Source organism: Coturnix japonica, chromosome 4, assembly GCF_054131305.1.
Source record: "Coturnix japonica strain WE chromosome 4, WE-NBRP24, whole genome shotgun sequence".
NCBI classification, from domain to species: Eukaryota; Metazoa; Chordata; class Aves; order Galliformes; family Phasianidae; genus Coturnix; species Coturnix japonica.
Genome location: NC_140666.1, coordinates 37,881,769 through 37,903,660, shown reverse-complemented (window position 1 = coordinate 37,903,660; position 21,892 = coordinate 37,881,769). Strand labels below are relative to the sequence as shown.

At 34.6% G+C, this 21,892-nt stretch overlaps 1 protein-coding gene across 7 annotated transcripts in view; it reads left to right on the top strand.

The window, feature by feature from the left end:
- LRBA (LPS responsive beige-like anchor protein) overlaps positions 1–21,892 on the top strand; it is a 344,265-nt gene that overhangs the window by 47,559 nt on the left and 274,814 nt on the right. For 4 of the 7 annotated variants that reach the window (XM_085546511.1, XM_085546509.1, XM_085546510.1 and 1 more), the window contains exons 18-30: positions 2,119–2,211; positions 3,549–3,657; positions 3,994–4,075; positions 5,574–5,697; positions 5,936–6,128; positions 14,285–15,280; positions 15,953–16,042; positions 16,286–16,461; positions 17,045–17,198; positions 17,590–17,770; positions 19,029–19,156; positions 19,500–19,607; positions 21,721–21,892. In XM_085546511.1, coding sequence (XP_085402637.1) covers positions 2,119–2,211; positions 3,549–3,657; positions 3,994–4,075; positions 5,574–5,697; positions 5,936–6,128; positions 14,285–15,280; positions 15,953–16,042; positions 16,286–16,461; positions 17,045–17,198; positions 17,590–17,770; positions 19,029–19,156; positions 19,500–19,607; positions 21,721–21,892 — 2,606 coding nt within the window. Of the gene's footprint in view, positions 1–2,118; positions 2,212–3,548; positions 3,658–3,993; positions 4,076–5,573; positions 5,698–5,935; positions 6,129–14,284; positions 15,281–15,952; positions 16,043–16,285; positions 16,462–17,044; positions 17,199–17,589; positions 17,771–18,458; positions 18,730–19,028; positions 19,157–19,499; positions 19,608–21,720 lie in introns of those variants that run through there. The other 3 variants (XM_085546513.1, XM_085546512.1, XM_085546514.1) reach the window with 2 other exon arrangements.

Genomic DNA, 21,892 nt, shown 5'->3' with positions numbered 1-21,892 from the left:
TTGGAACTGAAAGGGATGAAAAAAGTTGATTCAGATTTCTTCTGATCTTTAGTAGCTTTTGTTCCTTTAATTAATTAATTAATTAATTTATTTATTTAATGTGTAAGGCAGTATTAGACTTGTGCAGGGGACATTTGTCACTCTGCTCTATTCACAATCTTTGTTTCCCAACAAAATGAAAGATATTTTTTAACACTACTGTGAGACAAAAGTAGCAAATTCTAACAGTTGAAGCTCAGATAAACTGTAGCTTTTTTTTTTGTAGCTGTAGCTCTTATTTGTGCTGTCCTTCTTAGAAAGACATTGTTACTGAAGTTTCCTATTTTAAAATCAATATGCCCAGACATGGCAGGGGAAGAACTGGTTCAGGCAAACAAGTATAAGAACTATTCCTAGAAGTGTATGAGGAATAGTAATTCTCTTGCTATATAAGGGCAAAGTCTCATTTCATACATTTTGTTGCACCTATTGGTTAACCCTCATTTATATATACATTTTTTCAGTTGCCGTTTCTCAAGAGACAACATTCATGCACGTTCATAATTGTTTCCTTCACTCTTAGTGTTAGGCTGTGTCTTTTAACCTATTTTCTTCACCTTAGACTTCATTTGTATGGTAATGTATTATGCTATAGGAAACTAATAAAAACTCCAAATAAAACATTTGAATGTCATATTGAATCTCCAATGTAATATATTTATTTTTATTTAACAACTGGCACTAGACATTTTCTTTTTTATTAACTAGTGCACAGGCAAGTCAGTATGAATAGTGAGTCTACTGTGAGAGATCATTTTGCACTCCTGTCTTGTTTGTTACATTCCTTGCTCCAGTATTGTCGCCAGTCATTTCTCAGCTTGCTTCCATGCTTAGTGAAATATCTGCTATTTACAATTACAAACATGTTCTGGAAATGAATTAAGTGTGTATTCCTCCATCAAATGTGCCTGATCAGGTAGTGCTCTGTTGTCAGTATACACCTCTGAAGACACTGGTGAAGTCTCTTACAATCACCTGTGGTAGCTTGTCTATAGGGAGGAAAACACCTACCAACTAGCTTAAGGATTGGATTTCTGCAGAATTCTGCTGGTGACTGTGATTGCTTTTTTGGAAACATAGATAAACTACATTAAGGATGTTGTTGCTTTTGAGAACTGTTTGTGATTTCTAAATTAAGAACTCCAAAGCCAGGACTTATGAAAGAGATTTTTCAGCCATTTTTAATTTGCCTATTCTCCTGTTCTGTACTAAGAGGTCTCCAGTTTGATTTAGTGAATGAGGCAAACTTCTTGAGATCTTTTGCTTTTAATATATGGAGATGAGAATCTATCTAGTAATCAGGGACAGTTGACAGGAGTATGATTATCTCTCATATGCTTACAGAACTTGAGTTCTGCTTGGAGGAATGGGCTTTTTACAGTGGCTGCCAGGCAGACTGTATACATCACATGTCCTTAGAATGTCACTAATTACTGTTTCTTAACTTTGTGTGGCCCCAGGAAACCTGATTTCTGGAACCACTGAGTATTGGCTAGTGTAGCAACTACATTCAGCAAGAGCCTGTTTATCTAGTCCATATATGTAGACTTCTGCATCTCTAGTGAAGAAAGATAACTGTTGTTTCCAGAAAGCAGAAACCAAAATGAGTGAAGTGAGAAAAATGCATACCAACTTGTTTTACTTTCATGTGAAGGATATGTGTCAAATACAGTGGTAGTAAAAAAAAAAATAAAAAAAAAATCCACATATGCACATGACTGTATGTATACAGCTGTGTATACAGTAAAAACAGTTGCTTGCTTAGATTTCTAGATAAAATATCAGGTTAAAATAGCTTTGCATGTAGGAAATGCAGTAGACTTTCCACAGCCGCATATGTAGATATGGGTCTTTGGGAGGTGCTTTAACTTGATTTGAAAGTCTAAATACAGTTATAAAATGTGAAATTGCAAACTGTTGGGCAGTTAAAAGAAATGATGTTCTCTTTCTCATTGCTAGTGATCCTTTTGAAATAGGCTTGGGTATAAATTTATTTCCAGTCTGTTGCAATTAATTTGTCTTGCCCAAAACTGTTGGCATTTCAACTGTTTCAGGAAGCTTTGTGTATTTTCTGCTTAGGGTCGTCTACAAACTTTTGGCATCAAAAAGTGAAGGCATCAGGGTGCAAGCTCTGAAAGTGATGGGATATTTCTTAAAGCATCTTGCTCCTAAGTAAGTACTGGTTTAAGTCTTCAAAAAAAAAAAAAGTAGCTTGTGACTCGTACATGTGTGTGTATATATATAAACATAAATTAAAAATAATTTTTATTTGTATCTGTGTCTGAGTTGCTTTGTGTATGTGTATTGCTTTGTATGTAAAATTAAAAAAAAAGCTGTTTTGTAGGCTAATCATTAAATATACTACACTGAATAGCAGCTGCTGTTTACGTGCTTTCAATTTGTCACTAATCCATTTCTGACATGTTACAAGTACTTGTGTCTAGGTTTTCTCACTTCCTTGTTGAGGTCATTTACTACTTATTTTCTATGAGGTTGCCAGCTCTTCAAAGTGCAATTTTGCATTATGCCAGTGAAATTAGTAGCAAGAATTAGATTGATGAGATGGAAACCCTTATTGCTTACTAGATGTAAGATGTCTCAATTGTCATTTTAAACCTTTTAAGTAAAATTGGGTAAAACTGAGCTAAATAAACTGGTTTTTTTTTAATTTATTAATTTATTTTTTTTATTTGCCTGGTAGCTTTTATGAGTAAGCCATCTTTTGATGTGAAGCTTACTAAGGTAAAAAGGTTGTATGTGGTTGGAGTTGTTATGACTCAGTGTCAAAGCAGACATATTCCTGTTTCATCTGTAAGAGGACAGTATTTTGCAAGTATGTAGATGTATTTACCTTTTCACTGGATGAGTGATGTAGGAATTCTAAAGCCTTCTCAGCTGGGACTGCATCTTGATAGTTTACTTGTAAAGATAATCTTAATTCACTTATGAGCTGTGCATCTGACGATAGGGCCATTATGGGCAAATGCCTTTACTTTGAGTAGTAGGAGTGTCACATGGACTTGTCCACTCTTATTTCTTTAAGTACCTTTGATCACAGTGTGTTTTTATTTTTATTTTATTGGTCTTGGAAGTGATGAAGTAGTGCAACTATGTCAGGAAGTGTGATACTGATATCAGTTAGCTAACCTGGGATGTTGGTTACAATATTAGATAACTGTTGAGATCACTGTCCATGGTTAAAAGATATTTTTGTGTTAAATCGGGACAAAGGTACCCTTTTCTTAAGCTTTATCAGGAAGTCTGTAGGGGTGTGTTACAGGTTTTTGGGCCTATGAGTGACTGGACCACATTTATGAAAGAAAGGCAGCTATCTTCTGTCTGTCTTCATTGAGCAACTTGTTTCTTCAGAACTGGAATCCTTACTCTTTGTCAAAGTGAAAGTCTTAAAAATAATGATAAACTGCAGTTGCTTTGTATTTCTTGAGGCATGCTTTTTTCTCTAGCTAGTTGAATACTTAAGCTTATTTCATCTTTCTGTATTGTTTTAGGAGAAAAGCTGAAATCATGCTTGGACATGGATTGTTTTCATTGCTAGCTGAAAGGCTGATGCTTCATACTAACTTGATCACCATGACCACATACAATGTCTTATTTGAGGTAGTAACATACTTTACTTAGGATTCCGTCTTTCTAATTATTTGTAGGACATTGTTAGAAAATTGCTTGCATATTTCTACTGATGTTTTCCAGATGACATCAAAACCTATGTGCGATGCAATTGAGTGCTTCTTTTTTTTTTCTCCTTGAAGTTCACTACTTCATTTTTTTTGCCTTAGTTATGATCATGAACAATTCCAGGTAATAAGCTGAAAAGAAAGCTGATTTTTATAACCATAGAGAAATGAAATAATAATGATGGTGTATAAAGTTGTATGCAACTGTTTTTCAGTAAGCTCTTTCAATCAGCATTGATACGATGTCTGTTCTCTTTAGATTCTGACTGAACAGATATGTACTCAAGTGATACATAAACAGCATCCTGACCCAGATTCAACAGTGAAGATACAAAATCCTCGTAAGAATGATAAATATTTTTCAGTGATATTATAATAAAAGTCTGCTGGGAGAGGGAAGAAGAGAGTTGCTGATTCATTACTTTAACTAGTCTTAATTCTTATCTCAGTTTTAAGTAGTTCTTCATACAAGAAAACTCCACTTAGGTGGAGTTATTTAGGAAGCAAGTCTCTTCAGCTTTTCAAAACATGTTTGAGTATAAATATGTATGTAGTTCATAACTCACCATTTTTTGTCTGAATAGTCATGTTGTGAAGTGGATTTTCAATACTTGTGTCCACCGGAATACTTTGATTTAATACATGTTAAGGTTCCGGCACAATTCTGATTGCATTATTTAGTGATGCCAGACTAAATTACCTGAAATGTGGAAGCAGCCTTCATTTTAAATTACCTTCAGTCCAGTGGTGCTGGATGGAGAGTAGGAGAAGTGTATTTGCGCACTTTTTTGGTTAGCTTACTTTATGGAAAGTATCTTGATATGAAACTTTAGATGTCTTTTGAACTAAGGGGAAATACTGATCTTTTTTTCCTGAATTATATGCAGTATTAATGTACTCTTTGTATGATACAATGGCATTATGTTAGCACTGGGAATTTGTTATTGTTCTGGAGAATATATATTTCTCACTTTCATAGCTGCTTTGTTATTAGAGGTAGATCGTAGTTGTAGGTTTGCTTCATGTGGAAATTTATGAAGAGAAATAATTGCAAAGCTGATAAGAAAGAAATCTGGCTGCTGTGCTCCATGATAAACCAGTGCCTCATGGTAAAACTGTATGGAGGAGGAAACTCGAGATTTCTGTTTCTTAAAAGTTTTGAAGCTGGTACTAACTTCTGTAATTAGTACAGATTATTTGCAGTGTGAGATAAGAATTAGAATTACTCAGGTCTAGTGGGACAAGTGATTTCTAAATTACCTTTTTAAGATCAATCCTGATTTTCTCAAAGAAGAAATTTCCTTTTTTTAAAGAAATTGTGCAGGATGAATTGAAACCATTGCAGAGACTGTATGCAAATTGCATCTTACTTTGTAAATAAAGTTAACTTTTTTCAAAGTAACAAGGATAGTGACTGCTCCACTGCTTCATGGGGTGGGAGATAATCACCATTTTGACAATTTCCAAAAGCACAGAGAAGATTGTGTTTGTAGAATAAATATAGAACTTTAAATCAGGAAGGTTTGGTCCCCTTCCTCAAAGTTTTTTTTTTTTTTTTTAAGTTATTCACTTTAAGTTAAACTTTAAGTTTAACTCTCCTTCTGTTTTCTTCAGCTGCATTAGATCTGCACTTTCCCTGAATTATGAGCAAGTTTGAGAGGTCATGGAAAAAGGGATCTGAAATATTTAAACTTTCTAGTCAAATAGATGATTCTTCTAAGTATATGTATTTTTTTGTGAATTCACTTTCTTTGAAGTAATTAGCATAAAGATGATATTTGAAGGTATCTTAATCTCTGCTTGGTACTAATATTGTCTTGCTTGTTAACTGTTTTACAGAGATTTTGAAGGTTATTGCAATCCTGCTACGTAATTCTCCACAGAGTCCAGAAACATTGGAGATTCGGCGAGCCTTTCTCTCAGATATGATTAAACTTTTTAATAACAGCAGAGAAAATAGGAGGTAAGATGGCTTACCTTATGCATATATGTATGCAAATAAGCAGCATAAAGAAGCATAAAGGTGTTCTTGTTAGTTTCATTGAGCATTGCTGTTCTGCAAAACCTGTACTGTAGTCTTGGATATGTAAAATTGGAGAATCTTGCATGTTGGTACAATTTGAGAGATGTACTCCTCTCTGGATGGATGTATATTTCTAGGACATATTTTGGAATGTTACTAAATAGCGTGTATTTTGCAGGAGTTTGTTGCAGTGCTCTGTTTGGCAGGAGTGGATGCTTTCTCTGTGCTGTTTTAATCCCAAGACTTCTGAAGAGCAGAAGATAACTGAGATGGTGTATACCATTTTTCGAATTTTGCTTTACCATGCTATCAAATATGAGTGGGGTGGCTGGCGTGTTTGGGTGGATACATTGTCTATCACACATTCAAAGGTAAGTGTTTACATTGGGAGCTTTTTTTTATGCTATGTAATGAATTTTGGAGCCTTGAAGTGCTGGATCACACAGTGTGATATTCTTAATGTGACATTGAGTATTTAAAATAATTGTAATACCACTGCTTGTATCTCTTATCAGATATAACTTGTTTCAAATACTTCACAATTAAATGTTAATTTTTTTGGTTTTATGTTTAAAGAAATGTGTGGATTTTTTTCTTTTAGTTGCTGAAATAGTGATTGCACTGATTTTTACTGAAAATCAGTAACAAATGAAAATCATTTTAGGCGCATTGTCTAAAAGTTTTTAGTATCTGCTTGGGTTTTTCGTAACGGTGTGAGCACGAGGGGGCGCACTGTATCTATTCATAAACAAAACTACCTTTTGGTGATAAGAACAGACTGCAAAACTAGTGAAAAGCAGAGTTATCAGAGTTGAGACAGATGTTTCAGCTGTTAAGCTGTCATGGGATACAGAGTGTGAAAGCAAATCCCTGTAGTATGGGAAAGACTGTTACCCTTCATTATTTTTCTGGTGTTTTTGTTGTTGTTGTTTGTATGCTTTTTTGCTTTGCCACTAAAATTATACTGTAAGTGATGTTAGTGGATCTCTAAGCAAATTGAAGTTATATTTTATATAACTGTCTTTTTCTGAACAAAAAACCCCAAGTCCAGTGTGTCTTACAATTCTGGTTTATCAGAAATAACCAGTGAAAATAACTTAAACTGTAAATGCAGTATTTCTGCACATGTGCAATTAAGCATGTAAGAGGAACATCTACAACTCTTCAAATTCTGATGTTCATTTTAGGATTTTAAGGAATCATTAATGTTTCTGAGAGTTTTTAGTTTTGTTTGAGTTCCCCTTTGCCGAAGCAGCAAGAGTGCTGTTATTTTGCAGCTCTCTTTATTCTTCATGTACATAGCTTGATAGTCAATTGGCTATGGGGAGACGACTGTAGAAATCTGTATGTAAAAAAAAGTGTATGGTATCATTAAGCAGTCACTTGGCTAAATGCATTCCAGGTGCAAAGAATACAGTGCCAAATCTTAACCCTTTATAGAGATTACTGTTTTAGTTTTTGAAGTGTGGTTTGTCATCCATCTTTTGTGTTGGTTCTGCTGTCCTCAGAAATTTGTTCTTCTCTTTCCCTTAAGATGCAGAGGTGTGGATAGAATAGACTGTACAATGGCGAGGTGTAGCCAGATCAAAAATCTCTAATGAATGTTTATAAAAATTGGCATAATTTAGTACATTTCTGTTTTAGCTTGGAATTGCTGGGGAACTTTATCTGCAGAGGAAGAACACATTCTTACCTTTGGTATAGAAAGCTTTGGTGTATTGAATTTGAAAACTATTTTCCATTTTTTAAAGATGTGCGCCTGCTTTTCTTTTTGGTTGTAAGATAAACTAATGTATAAAATCCAACCTAAACAGCTTTGGTATGATAATAATCATATGGATTTGGGATCATTGTCTTAATTTAGTGACAATGAAGTAAACCAATGATCTAGAATTAATAAATGTAAAAAAAAAAAAAAAAGAAATCAAGATTTTCAGTGATGCTATTGTAGACAAATATTAGTAAAAGAAACCTGTTTTTAGGAAATACCAGAATACCAAGAAATAGGAGGTACAAATAATTATACTTTAAAAAAACTTTTTTGGAATAGCCATATATGGCTTTCTTGTGCAGTACCATAATATATGAGAATATCATGTTCTTTGCCCTTCATGTTTCTTACAGGCAGTTATTGGAGTGCTGGCATACAGCAACGTATTCTTGGTGGTCTAAGCAACTTCCTATGATCAGATTGCCCAAGTCTAACTCGTTTCCTTCTTCCAGCATTCTTTGGAGGAAGTTGAACTGTGGAGGGCTTAGAAGTATATGATTACAGGCAGCACTAGCAATGGATCAGTACTGACATTTTGAAGTAATTCAGATGAGTTTGAGTTCTGTTTGTTTGTACATTGGTGCTAATAATATCCATTTCAAGAAACACAAAGGAAAATGGTCAGACAGCAAAATCAGCCTCTGACTACTGTAATGATGGCAGTGTGCATGATAATACAAAAATCAAAGGTGATTTATTTAAAAATATATTTGCATTTTATGCTGGCTGGCTGTATAAAGCTGGACAACGTGTTTCATAGCTATACTAACATAAATCATGATAAATTACTAAAAAACCCTGTGGTGAAATGTCAGTAATCTCTTGAAAATGTTCTTAGATATCTATATCTAATAATAATTAATTTTAATCACCCTATTTTTATTTATTTTGAATATAATTCTACTCTGCCATACAAATATTGAGATTCATCGAGATTCATACGTAACTTGGGGTAGACATTTTTCAGGGGGCAAACTGTTAGATGTTAAGTGCATCTCAGGTGATTTGATTTCTAGTATGCTTTGAAAGCATTGTAGGAATTATGGGAACAAAAATATTTCCTTAATGCTGCTAAGAGAATAACCAATTTGTGTTTTTATTATTTCATCTCTAATTGTATTGGGTTACTGCTTATTTTTTTTTTACAACCCTTTGCTCCTTTCTTACTACTAATTTATAACACCATTCTATGATAAAGAACTAGTGTATAAAGGAATAGTATTACAGAATTGGATAGGTTTTGCAGAGCTACACATCAAGATACATGCAGCTGCTATAAAAAGCCAAAGAAACTCAATTGCAATTTTATTGTCCAGTTTGATAGATTTCCTGCCACTTTTGTAGCAGGGAAGCTGTTTGTCACTGTAACCCTCTTCTCCAACAGCTGCACAACATTTTATAAGCAGCAATGGCTTTTCTAGCATAATTGCACTACGTTGGTTTCCTTGCACTCAGAATTTAAAAGGTGTGTGTAACCTTTTTAAAGCCAAATTTCTTAACATTGGTCATGTATCTTACTGATTTCCGTATTATGTTTTGCCGTTTTTCAAATGTTAACATGTCGCATGCAATATGTTTCATTTGTGGCTTCTAGTTTAATAAAAATGTTAATGAAAAAAATTAAATTAAAACCCAGGTTTGTTATTATCAGCTAGAACTGAATTTATGACGGATTTGAAGAACTTCAGTTTCTTATACATTTTAATCATGGTCATAAAGCCTTAGTCTTTATTCCTCGAGTAGTGCTACTTAGTAAAAAGAACAAATAGTTTTGTTAATATTTTTGTTATAATATTTTGTTAATATGTTAATATAATAGGAAACAAAGAGTAGTGAACAACTTGCCTTTTCAACCTTTCAGGATCCCCAAGTTTTACAAGGATAACATGGTTTACACAATGTACTTGTACTCCTAGATTATTTGTTTTTTAAACCATGTTTTGGATAGGGTAAGGTCTCCTTCATTGGTGTGTCCAGGCATTTTTAGATGTAAGGCATTTTGCTCTCTCTGTGAAGACCTTCCCCCTGACATCCCATCTAAACCTTCCCTCTTTGAGCTTTCTTTTGTAGGAGGTATGTAAGAAGACTTTTCCTGATCAAGACTTCTGAAAAAGTAATTTCATTGTTCAGCAGGAAGGAGGGATCTTAAACTGCTTATGGGTTCTTACACATGTAGCATGTTTGTTTATTGGGGAGCTCCTCCATTTCATTGTTCACTTAGTTTGAGTGGAATGTTATAGTTAAAGGCAGGATGTTAAAATTTGACTGAATTGAACTGAAAAATGAGAACGAACTGGGAATAAAATGAGCATGGTAGACTGAGACTTTATGAAGCAGGAAAGAATGAATCAGCTGAGTAGGTGGAGCTGTGCAGAAGCCCTTAAGGAGAGAGTAGAGTAGACACTTGCTGCTGATTGAGAAATGCCAAAGATCTCTAAAAGAAGAAATGGGGAAACATAAATGCAGGGGAAATAACTGACATGAAGAAGTGGCAAACAGGTATGAAGTAGTGTTCCTAAGCAGAGAGGACTTGAAAAGAAAATGGATTCTCATCTTTATCACTCGGTAGAAGAGCACTAGAAGGTGGGACCTTCCTCTGCAGGTCTGAGAACTGTTAGTGGCCAGCTTTGCAGTTGCTGCAGAGTTTTAGACAAATCTCCTCCACACTTGCTGCTGTGTTCTCTGTGGCTGTGGGGACTAAAGGAGAAAATACCTCTAGTCTGAGTTGTATTTTCTGCTATGGGGCTTCTGGCAACATACAGATACATAGGAAAGCTATGGTCAGAATGAAAAGAAATGTTAAGACATGCACAGTAATAAACACTGAATTTAGCTATGGGATATTTTTGTTTTCTTACCTAGCTTTTCTTACCTGTCTTTTATTAAATACTCAGAAATAAACCAAAGATTCCTTAGGTTAGTAGGTTACAGACTGTAAGTCAGTGTGTGGTGCACACAGTATCTTTATATCTTTCCCTTCTCTCAAATGAAAATCAAGTATTGATGCCAGATATTGGGGATCAGATTCACATTTAAGCAGTTAATGTTTCTGATGGAGAAATGGAAAAACGGACTAAAGCAATACTTGTTAGGATATTAAAAGTTGTATGCCTTCTGGATTTGAAGGCATCAACAGCACAGGAATTGTTTGCTGCTGAGAAGACTCTGTAGGGAAGTGGCAGTACTGTATTATTGCCTGACCTGTCTGGTAGACATTCGCTTCTTCTCCTCTCCAAAATTGCCCACTTGATATTGGAAGAAAAAAAGATAGAATTTTAACACGTAGTTAAAATATTTTCCCCATGTTCTTTAATGCAAATGTCAATCATCTTAACCTTTTTCCTTGCTGTATGCTAATTTTTCTCCTTGCCAATTAGTAAATGTTGTATGTCAAATTAAGTTAAAATTAATGGTGGAGGCAAATGTTGCAGTTATTAGCTCACAAGTGTCTTTAGCTAGTAGTGCATAGAGTTGCATTCCAAGCATTGCAAACAGCTATGGATTACCCATCAAATGATGGTGAAGATTAATGATTGGCCTTTTAGCTCACCAATTTAGAACAATTTCTAGTAATTAATTTTGTATTATCAGCCTTACAGTTGCAAATGCCTTAAGGAAAATAAAAAATGACTCAAGTACGTTTAAGGTTCTCCAAGTGGATTGTTTTCCTGAAAATGGTTGCACATTTGCAGATCTTAATGTTTAATACTTTTATGTGTTATCTCAGCCTATTTGTAGTTAATAATCTCAATTTCTGTTTCATTTTGCATCCTATTCATACTGCTTTTGTTAATGTTTGCATTTTCTCTGTGGGATGTATTATTTGGCTTTGAACTTCCGTAATTCCAAAATGCCATGTCATGGAATAGAAGTGTAGGAATTATCCAGTGGCTTTGTTGTGCTACCACTATTTCTTGGATTTCTGTCACATGAAATTACAAAGCTGCATAGTAAGTGGAACTGTTTAGACAGGTGTGTTGAAAAGTCGGGTTTTGCAGAGCTGTATTTCAAGCTGTACTATGAAGAAAACCCCAGTATTGATGTGCAAGCTTGAAAAATCCCATCTTGTAGTCTGTCTAATTTTATGTTTGTTGCTATTTTGATTTGTGTATTATATAAAGTACACTGTTTAATTTCTTAGTTATTAAGTGACATTAAACCTTTCTGATGGTTTATAGTGGAAGGAGAAAGTTGTTTTCTTTTTAGGTCACTGTTTTGTATGTGTGATGTACTCCTGCAGTTCTGTGCTTTCTGATTTTTTTTCAGTTTGTCTCTCCTTGCAGTTCTCTGCATTGTTCTTCAATCAATATAGATTCTCCTCAGATTATGCTTGGATTTATTTGCCCAGAAGTTTACATTGCCCATCTGTAAAGATAACAGTTGTCTGTATTGACTTTCTTGCTACATTCTTTTTGGTATTAGTGATTAGCAATCCTAAGGAGCACAGTTTGGTTTCCAGAATGTTAAAGGGGTTGCTGTATAATGGCATCCAAACCATTGTCTGTTTCTTATTTCAAGAGAGATTGACTGAAATTATCCGTGTACTGTACATTACATTTTTAACTTTTGAATCAAGCATTGTCATACAATACCCAACAAAAAGAACATTCTGCAGAAATCTTCTAAAAGAGGGAATAGCACAGGATGACTTTGATTAATCAATTATCAGTAAATGCCAGCAATTTCATTTGCTAAATACCTCATTTTTACTTGTTGAAATAAAGTTTTTTATTAATTTTGAAAATGGGGGATACAACAGGGAAATGGAGAAAGGGGGAAAGCTGACTGCTGATAACTTCGAGATGTCAGCATTTCTTCTATTCATAAGCACTACATTTGACCAACAGCAGCATATTTGCCTACTCAAGTTTTTGAAAAATAGTTATAAATTGAAAAGGAGAGCTTGCTAACATGATGGTCTTCAGGTTACCTTTGCTATCCTGGCTTTGGAGTAGTTCAGAGGGGTTTCGGAAATAAGTATGTCTGAAATAACAACAACAAAATGACAAATATTTAGCAATACCCTGTGATCAAATGTTTAATAGATTCATCGAGATAGAGAGATGAGCTTTCAGTTGTTTGTTGTCATTGATGCTTTTTTTTATTTATGCATAAGATTTGGAACTAATATTGAATGATTTTTTTTTTAAACAGAGGAAGGATTTCTCTGACCTGTTGCTAGAAACTGTTATATCACTTTGAACTAATAAAGTGGTCACAATGTTGGTACAGTATGCTGCTCCTACAGTACATTAATATGTGTTTGATTGATGGAAAAACTAGTTGGCTAAAAACTAGCACTGACAATGCAACCTGCTACAAATATGTGTATATATCTTAATTCTTTCTTTGCTCCTCCCTAGTTTGTTAGCTTTGATTTCTAATACCTTTTTTAGTTTGTACAGTTAGTTTTTTCTTCCTGTTGACCAATCATCACCTTGAATACTGTATAAAAGAGGAATTTTCAGATGAGATCTAATTGAACAAGTTATGTGAAAAAGAAAATGTGTATCTATATTTAAAAAGTATGAGTCAGCATACATATTTACAGTGAAGAAAAAACACAAAAAAGAGCACAACAAATGTGGCTGCAGCTTATTTTAAGATCTAGGCTTATAGTTTCACAGCCCATTTCAGTTTTGTTGGAAGGAAGAGGATAAATAGACACATCTAGTATGGAAGAAGAATCTAAATCCTAAACAAAAATGTCTGGATGAACTAAATTTTATGACAGAATAGTAACAAAGTTAGTGTTAATCCAGTGGAATTTACTTCATGATTCTGGGATTCCTTCTTCTTCTTTTTTTTTTTTTTTTTTTTTTTTTTTAGGGAAGGGGGAGGACTTATTATCTATTGGAAAATTGTTTTACTTCAGTAAGGCTTCATAATTCTTATGTTTTTAGACAAGTAGGTGCTTACCGGTTGGGTAGTAGATTGTACAGTCTACGCCTTCTGTAGAATTTTTGGCATTGTTTAGCTGTTCCTGAGATCTTTACTTTGTTATCAGATGTGAATTGTTTTTATCTCTTAAAATATTTACTAGTTAGATTATTGTTGCTAATTGTTGAAAATGCTTAAAGTACTAAAATTAGATTAATGTAAGTACCCCTATTATTTAGTTAGAAGTGTCCCCTCCTATCAAAAATTGAGGTTAGCAGCGATCTCAAGGTTGGTAGTTCTGTGGGTGTTATATTGTTGTGTTTTTATCTGCATCCTATGTATTTAAATGAATGCAAGTAGCAGTTAGCTAAGGAAATAATGCTAGTGTTAAGTATAAATATTGAACTTGAAACATTTTTACTTGTTTAATAGAAACTGACTTTAAAACTGAGTACTTCTGATATACAATCTTAGTTCCTGTCCTTGGTGACAGATAAACAGATTGACTTAAGAAATACATCAATAGTTTATGGGCTGGTTGGCCCAGTTCCATGACTAGTGGGCTAGGGGCACCCATGGACCCATGATCCAGGAAAGGGGTAAAGGGAAAAGGAAAAAGGGTGGTAAGATGGGACTAAAAACAGTGGCAGTGATCCGAGGAGGAAAGTTAATTTACTAAATACAGTACTGGAATGCAAGGTAATACAATATAATACAATATTTGGAATTGAGCTGTTTGTTATACAGAATTGTGAGAATGGCACCCAATACAAATTCATAGCAGAAATTAGTGATTTTAATTAGGATTTTGAGTTTTTTTGGAGGAAATGGTTATTAACATATGCGTTTTTTGTCCTTTCAATTCTGTTCTTTTAGGTAACCTTTGAAATGCACAAAGAGAGTCTTTCACAAATGTACAAGGAATACCAAGGGAAGGGAGGTGACGGGAGTGTAATGTGTCCTTCAGCTCCAATTAGAACAATTTCTGGAGCTGGCAAAGGAGCTGAAATTGTGGAAAAGAATCAATGTTTAGAATTAAAAGAAGCTGCTACTGCTCCTCCCTTCCATGATGATATGGAGTCTGTTACTGAAAAAAATGAATCAGAAGCTGACCAGAAAACTCTTTCAGCCTCTAAGCAAAGGAAGGGCTCAAAGGATGAGGACAGGGATGAGGACAGGGAAGAAGCAGTGCCTTATTCAGAGCTTTCTCCAGAGCCAGAAGCAATAAAACCCAGTGTTTCAGAAATTAGTAGTGGAATAGCTGAAGCGATTGAAGATTCTCTTAGCAAAGATCATGAGCTTGTGGAGGAAACCGTTGCTGTTACTTCAGCTTCTTTGGTAATGGAAACTTCTTTGGAAGGAGAAATTCATGAAAGTCCAGGAGGAATGGAAAGATCAGCAGTGGAAGTGGAAGATGAAGATGACTTTGTTGATTTAAAAGAGGAGAGTAGTATGCCTTTACCTTCAGAAGAATTTGCAGAAACAGACAGAAAGCATAGCTCTAATGAAAATCAAGAGACAAAGCAGGAAAAGGCAACACAACAGCAACTTGAATCTGTGCTTTTAAAATCTGAAGGTACCGGAGGTGTGGATGTGCAAAACGAAGATCTAGCTTTATCAGAAACAGTCAGTTCTGCAGCTGAAGTAGAGAATCAACCAAATTCAGAAGGGAAAAAGAAGATGGAGGAAGAAAAGGTGCTTTATAGTGAAAGTGGAACAGATACCAATGCACATATACCAGACCATGCAGGGTCCTCTGAAAAAAGAATTGCCAGGCTTGATGTTTCTAGTGTTGCATCTGATACAGAAAGACTGGAACTGAAAGCCAATACACGTCTAGAAGCACCTCTTGCCCACAGATCCCTACCTGAGGTAATGTCTATCTGTCCTTTGTATGTTTAGCTTAAAAATAAAAGGAGATTCTTAACTGGTAGCATTTTCAGAAAACTGTACCCATGCACATTGTGGGGGGTTTAGTATATCTGGATTTTGCCGGTTATCTAAAGAATGCTTTCAGACTTTGATTAAAGTAGCCATAATTCTTACAAATTTGCATGCTGTGAAGTTTCTTAGCTTCTATTCTTTGTATATCCACTTATGGATGCTGACAGAGACTGAGTTCTTGGCTAGTTATATCCTTCATTTCTGTCAGTTCTTCCATTCTTAATGTTGAAGAACTGAAATAAACACTTATATTCTGATTTGATTTCATCTGGCGTTTCTACTGCTTCTTTACTCAACTTCTTTATTCTCTTATCAATCTGATCTCTTGTAAAAGTGGTTGGTCTGGATCATCTTGTAGGTTCTTTCCAACCTCATGATTCTATGATTCTAATTGTAACTAATTGAATTATTGAGTGGCAAACATTCCGTGTGCAGAAAAAATGCCACTAAATTTGTATGACACCCTGATGGAACTCGTGAAAATATTTTTTACTCTTGTAACTGCTTGTCTACTGCTATGCTCCAATGCTCTAGTTTTCAGTTTCTGTCTCAGTTTTTCATGGTTAAATATTCATGCATCTGAGTACTTCCCTTCTGCAGAGATACCTGTTAATGGATGCTCTTCATTCTGCACCATTCTTCCTTAAAGGAGGAAAAACACTCTCTACAGCAACATATACTCTTCCTGTGGTAAGGTTGAGTTGCTGCTTATGTATGCGTAGACTGACAGGTGTAGTCGTGCAGCTGTAGATGAGTTTGTAGGTTTGTTGTATTCAATAAATAGCTTTTGTGTATTAGTTTTAGCTTTTATTTGTAACTATGTGCAAAGTCTAAACTTGTGCAATGTCTAAACACTGAATGCTTTTCAGTATTCCATGGAAACCAATAACCAGATATGTGGGTATTTTTTCTGTCTAAAAATTGTGATTTCAGATGTCAAGGCAGCAAGATTCTTCAGGACAAGAGCTAGCTGCTACATCAGATGGGCAGAGAAGAGAATCTAGATCAACTGTGTTCCGTATTCCTGAGTTTAAGTGGTCACTGATGCATCAGCGCTTGCTTACGGACTTGCTCTTTTCCATTGAAACAGATATACAGATGTGGAGAAGGTAAATTTGTGCTTTCCATTGGCTGATCTAGACTGGCATTTTGAATATGATTACCTTGAGATTTCCTTGAAACTATATCAGAGTTGCTCTTTAACTTGGAAAGCTACACATCTGTTAGTTTACTCATACTCAAAAATCTATTTTATTGCCTGTGCCCAAACATCTGTTTTTATTTATTCATATTTTAGTATTTATTTATGTATTAGTGTGTACTTTGTTTTTGCAAAGATTTATGTTAGGATTTAGTTAGTACCTCCAGGGGACTTTATTGTATGCATTGATACAGTGACTTTTGCTATAACAGATGATCATGGACCAGCCTATAATGCTTCTTTATCCAAATAATGGTTAATCACACATTTTGATGTTATAAGCTGGCTGTGATCTGGGGAGGTTTAAGAACTGAAAGGAAATGTAGCTTTAGGTTTAGAGTAAGAAACATCAGTTAAATCTTATGGTGATATTTGCTGCCCCTTGCTAACTGTTTATTTATTTATTTATTTTTTTGTAAACTAATATACTATAAAAATGAAGCTGTTTTCTGAAAGTATTTTCATGAAACCTACTTTTGTTTTTTGGACAGTCATTCTACAAAAACTGTAATGGACTTTGTGAATAGCAGTGACAATGTCATATTTGTACACAATACAATTCACCTCATCTCTCAAGTGATGGACAACATGATCATGGCTTGTGGTGGCATATTGCCACTTCTTTCTGCTGCCACATCTGCTACAGTAAGAGATTTCATTTTTATTTGAATATTTCTCTTGGGGAGTATGCTTTCCTTTATATAGCACATTAAATATTATGTCTGTTCTTTTGGGAAAGGGGAGTATTTCCACAAGCATCTTTCCTCCCTTTAGCTACTTCCATGTTTTCCCAGAGATAAATGGGTGCCTGCCTTCTTTGCTCGAAGAGATAAAAAGTCATCACTTCGCTGCATCATCCTGCAGTGGTCTGCAATAAAATTAAAACTCAATATTAATCATATTCTAGGAACAGTCATTAATTAATGCTTTGAGGTGGTAAATGGACTTCCAGAATACGTTTGTCTTCATTTCATCTGCACAAAGTATCATCTTTGTCAATAAGTAAATGCTACTTACTTTTTTTTTCTCTGTGCAGCATGAGTTGGAGAACATTGAGGCCACTCAAGGACTTTCGGTTGAAGCTTCTTTAACATTTCTCCAAAGATTAATTAACCTTGTAGATGTGTTAATTTTTGCAAGCTCTCTTAGTTTCACTGAAATTGAGTCTGAGAAAAATATGTCATCTGGAGGAATTTTACGACAGTGTCTTCGTTTGGGTAAGCAAATAAAACCACTTAATAAATATAGAAGTTTGATAACATTAAATAATAAACTACTGGTAGCTTGAATTTAATTTGTCTTTTTATATTGATTAGATTTAGTCAAAGATGCCTTGGGATCTTTTACTGTTTTACTATTACTGCACTTTCCAACACGTATGCACCTCTTCAAAAAAGTTTGAATAAAACAAATGATTGAAGTGAATTTGGTAGCCTAATGGTTGTGGATGTAGGTCTTAATTTTATCCATGAATGAACATTATAGTTTGTTTTCCAAAGTTCTCCAGGCAGTCAAGACTGAGAATGCTACAGTGTTAAGAAAAAAGAAATCTTGCACTGTATATAAATCTATGAACCTTTACACTTCTGCCTTAGACAAGAGATTTAAATATTGTGGTTGGTAGATGAAGGACAAATACAAACTAGAGATATTTACTTCAGAAGGGATCAAACTGATCAGTAGGCATAACCAGAACTGTAGTAGCTTCCATTCAGATTGGATTGAAGTGATCATTAATTAAAAATGATAATAAGAATTGTTATGCATCCAGTTGGTTAATATAGGAGGAGAGTGTTCATGCCAGTTGCATGCTGTAAGATTTCTTTGCAATGAAAAATTTAATTTGCATGAGAGCCAGAGCAGCTCAGAGCATCAACAGTAACTAGCCTTCCTCTCCCTTTCTAGGCAATTAAAACTTTGTGCAGGTAGAACAAGATTTATGGGATGCAAACAGGTATAGAGGTGGGGTAGTTCTTTTTTCCTTTGAAAATCACATTAGAAGATAAAACAGGTACAAATGTGAAGCTAAAAAAAAAAAAAAAAAAGGATTGTATCATGTAACATAAGAGCATTTAGTCCAAGAACATTGTGAAGCAGCTATTCTTATTTGTTTCTCTAGTGTACCTTCTGTATCTTCCTTGCTAGTCTATGAAATTTAGTTACTTTACCTTTCCCAGCCCATGAGAGAGCATGCATGGTAACATTTCAATGAGAAGTGAAAAAAGAATGTAATAATGCTAACTTAATAATTTAGAATTCTAACTTATTTGTTCTAATAATTTGGTATTAATCATTGAAGTATTCTGAGCATTCTTTTGCAACTATTTACAATTTCTGGAAGCAAAATATTTTTTTTAATCAATGTGCTTAAACTTTAATAAATGGAAAATTATTAGACATCTCTGTAAGGGACATAGACAATACTACTTCCCAGGGTAATTTTTAACTTTTTTTTTTTTTTTTTTTTCCTTTAAGTATGTGCCATAGCAGTAAGAAATTGCTTGGAGTGTCAGCAGCATGCACAGATGAAGCCAATTGGAGACACAGCAAAGAATCAAAAAGCAATGCAGGGGTTTATAGGAGCAGGAAGGTCTGCAGCAAAGGCAAGTATGAGAGCTCATTCAGGAAAACAGGAGTCAATAATTATTACCCTATGCAGAAGGATAGCTTTTGAAATTCATAACCATACCACTGATAATTTAATTGATCTGAAGAGCGCGAACACTGGAAATGCTAAAGTGATTTTTCTAAGACACACATTTAACATTTGCTTGCTTAACCTCCCACAGTGTAATAATTCTGTTGGAAGAATTTGCCAGATTTTTCCTTCAAATACAAAATGCCTATCTGATCTATGGTAGTATTATGTACAGTGCTAAACTGTAAACATTTAGTGATTCTTTGTAAAATGCTTTTAAAAACAGAATCCTTTGGTTTTTTGAACAGAGTCCGGTGGACATTGTGACGGGTGGAATTTCTCCAATACGAGACCTTGACAGACTTCTGCAGGACATGGATATTAACAGACTTCGAGCAGTAGTGTTCAGAGATATAGTGAGTGACCAGTCATGTCATTTCCTTTGTAGCTAGGCTTCTGTGTTCACCTGTTTGTCTGAACACTCACTGAATTGATTATACAAAAACCGAGTACTGCTCACAGTAACTGAGAAAGCATGAAATCTATGGGCTGTGTTGTATTGTTTGGGATTGGAAACAGACAGAGGTGAAAGTGGCTGTCAAATATTAAATGTGTTGTTTCTAGTACAGATATATACTTTCACGTGCTGTACACAGACAAACTGTTTATATATCTATTTGTATCAGAAAGATGGTTTTGTATACTTTTTGAAAAATGAATAACTCTAGATAATTACAAATTGGAGACCAACTATAATTTCCTTACTTCCCCTCTGAGGAACCAGTTTGTGTATATGTTCTACATTTCTGTGTATGCTTTTATGGCTTGAATTGACTGAAAATAACTAAAGCTGTATCTCAGCAGCTTTATAGCTGATATTGAAGAAATGAGATTGATGGCCTAAAAAAACTCCTCTGTAATGCAACTACAGTACAATGGCTCTAAGTCATTAGTAGCCACAAGATGGAATGCTGAAACACTATTTTGAGTATTTAGCAAGTATAATGATTTAAACAGTGATTTTTATGCTATCCAACATAGTTTAGGTAGAACTATTTACAGCAATTTCTGATTGAAACAAGCTTCTTTCAACCCCTACTTTGATGTCAGCATGTAGAATAGTAATAGGAAGTGAACCTTTCGTACTGGTGGCAATTAAATAATTAAATCTAAAGTAAATACGTTCTATGTTTTTAATTTTTATTTTAAAAAATAAAATACACACATTCAGTTTTGGTTTTTTTTTGCTCATCTAATCCACCAGTTTTTCTGTTTCACAAATAGATGTGAATTGATACACTTTTTCTACTTGAGCTGTTTCTTTTTGTATCTAAATGGCCTATGTTTGATTTGTGTGTGCTTTTTTAAATTGTGTTCTGTGCATAGAATTGTGATTGCTATGATTTGAAAACATTTAGGTGAGACCTGGATGGATTCCACTTAACCACTATTAGTGATATCTGAACTTTTTTAATAGTCCTGTAAAAGCAACAGAAAAAAGTTGGTGAGGAAGGACTAATGTTGCTTTGCTGGTCAATAACTTTATTTTAAGTACAGTTGGAAACTGTCCTGCAAAAACTCATATGGGAAGAAAATTCTTCCTAATCCTTACCAACATTGTAGTGGACTACACTCTCTGATCATGCATGAACAGACTTGACAGTTTAACTTATTTTCTTGAACCTCTCAAAGAAAGAGCAAAATTGATTGTTACACGAAACCTTATGTAAATGAAAAGGTTTTCCTCACCCCTCTTTCTCCTACTCATTGGACACTGGAAACTGAAATTATTAATTTCTCGTGTGATTCCAAAGTGTTCAGAACTGTTTTTCCTTTGGTCGATTTAACCAAAGGCTAGAGCAAATAATCTAAGGCTAAGTCATTGGCTGTGTAGGTCTTTTCATTTCTTTCACTGGTAGTTCTTGAGTGCTCTGAGGAGGCACTTGACGTAAATCATTGGGAAATGTTTTTAAGGTTTTATTGAAATCTCTTCAGAAAGTTACATCGGTATTGCAAATGAATATTTGTATTTCTTGTCTAAATTAAACATACTACAATACAGCCATCCAGACCCTCTGAGGATGAAACAAACTCATAAGTTGGGTTCTGGAATTTATTCTACTTACTTCACTGATATTTAGTAATTTATGAATGCTTTTTCAGTTTTGTTGAGTCCACTTGCCTGGTACTTCACAGCTGGTATCTTGGCAAATGTGGGGAAACATAGTAAAGCAAATGCCTGTAAATAAAGAGAACTTAGTCTCTGCACTAATTTTAGGCATGTAGTCAGAACACACAACCTTAGTCAATATTGTCACATTCATATAAGAAAAATGAAGGGATTAGTGCCACTTGAATACAATTGCTTTGTAGGCAAGCCAGATTGTGAATAGAGAATATTGTTCTTTCTTTGTTGACATATCAGCTTTCTTTTAGTTTGTTTATGGTAGCACTGGGCATACTTCAGAGAAAAATAAGCATGCTACTGAAATTGTAATGGAAAATCTGTGTGTGTCCCCTTTTCTACAGGAGGATAGTAAACAGGCTCAGTTCTTGGCCTTGGCAGTTGTATATTTTATTTCTGTACTCATGGTTTCAAAATACAGAGATATTCTGGAACCCCAGAATGAAAGAAGACCACCAAACCACAGTCAGTCCTTCAAGGAATCAGAGAATGAAAATAATGGAACTTCTGCTGCAG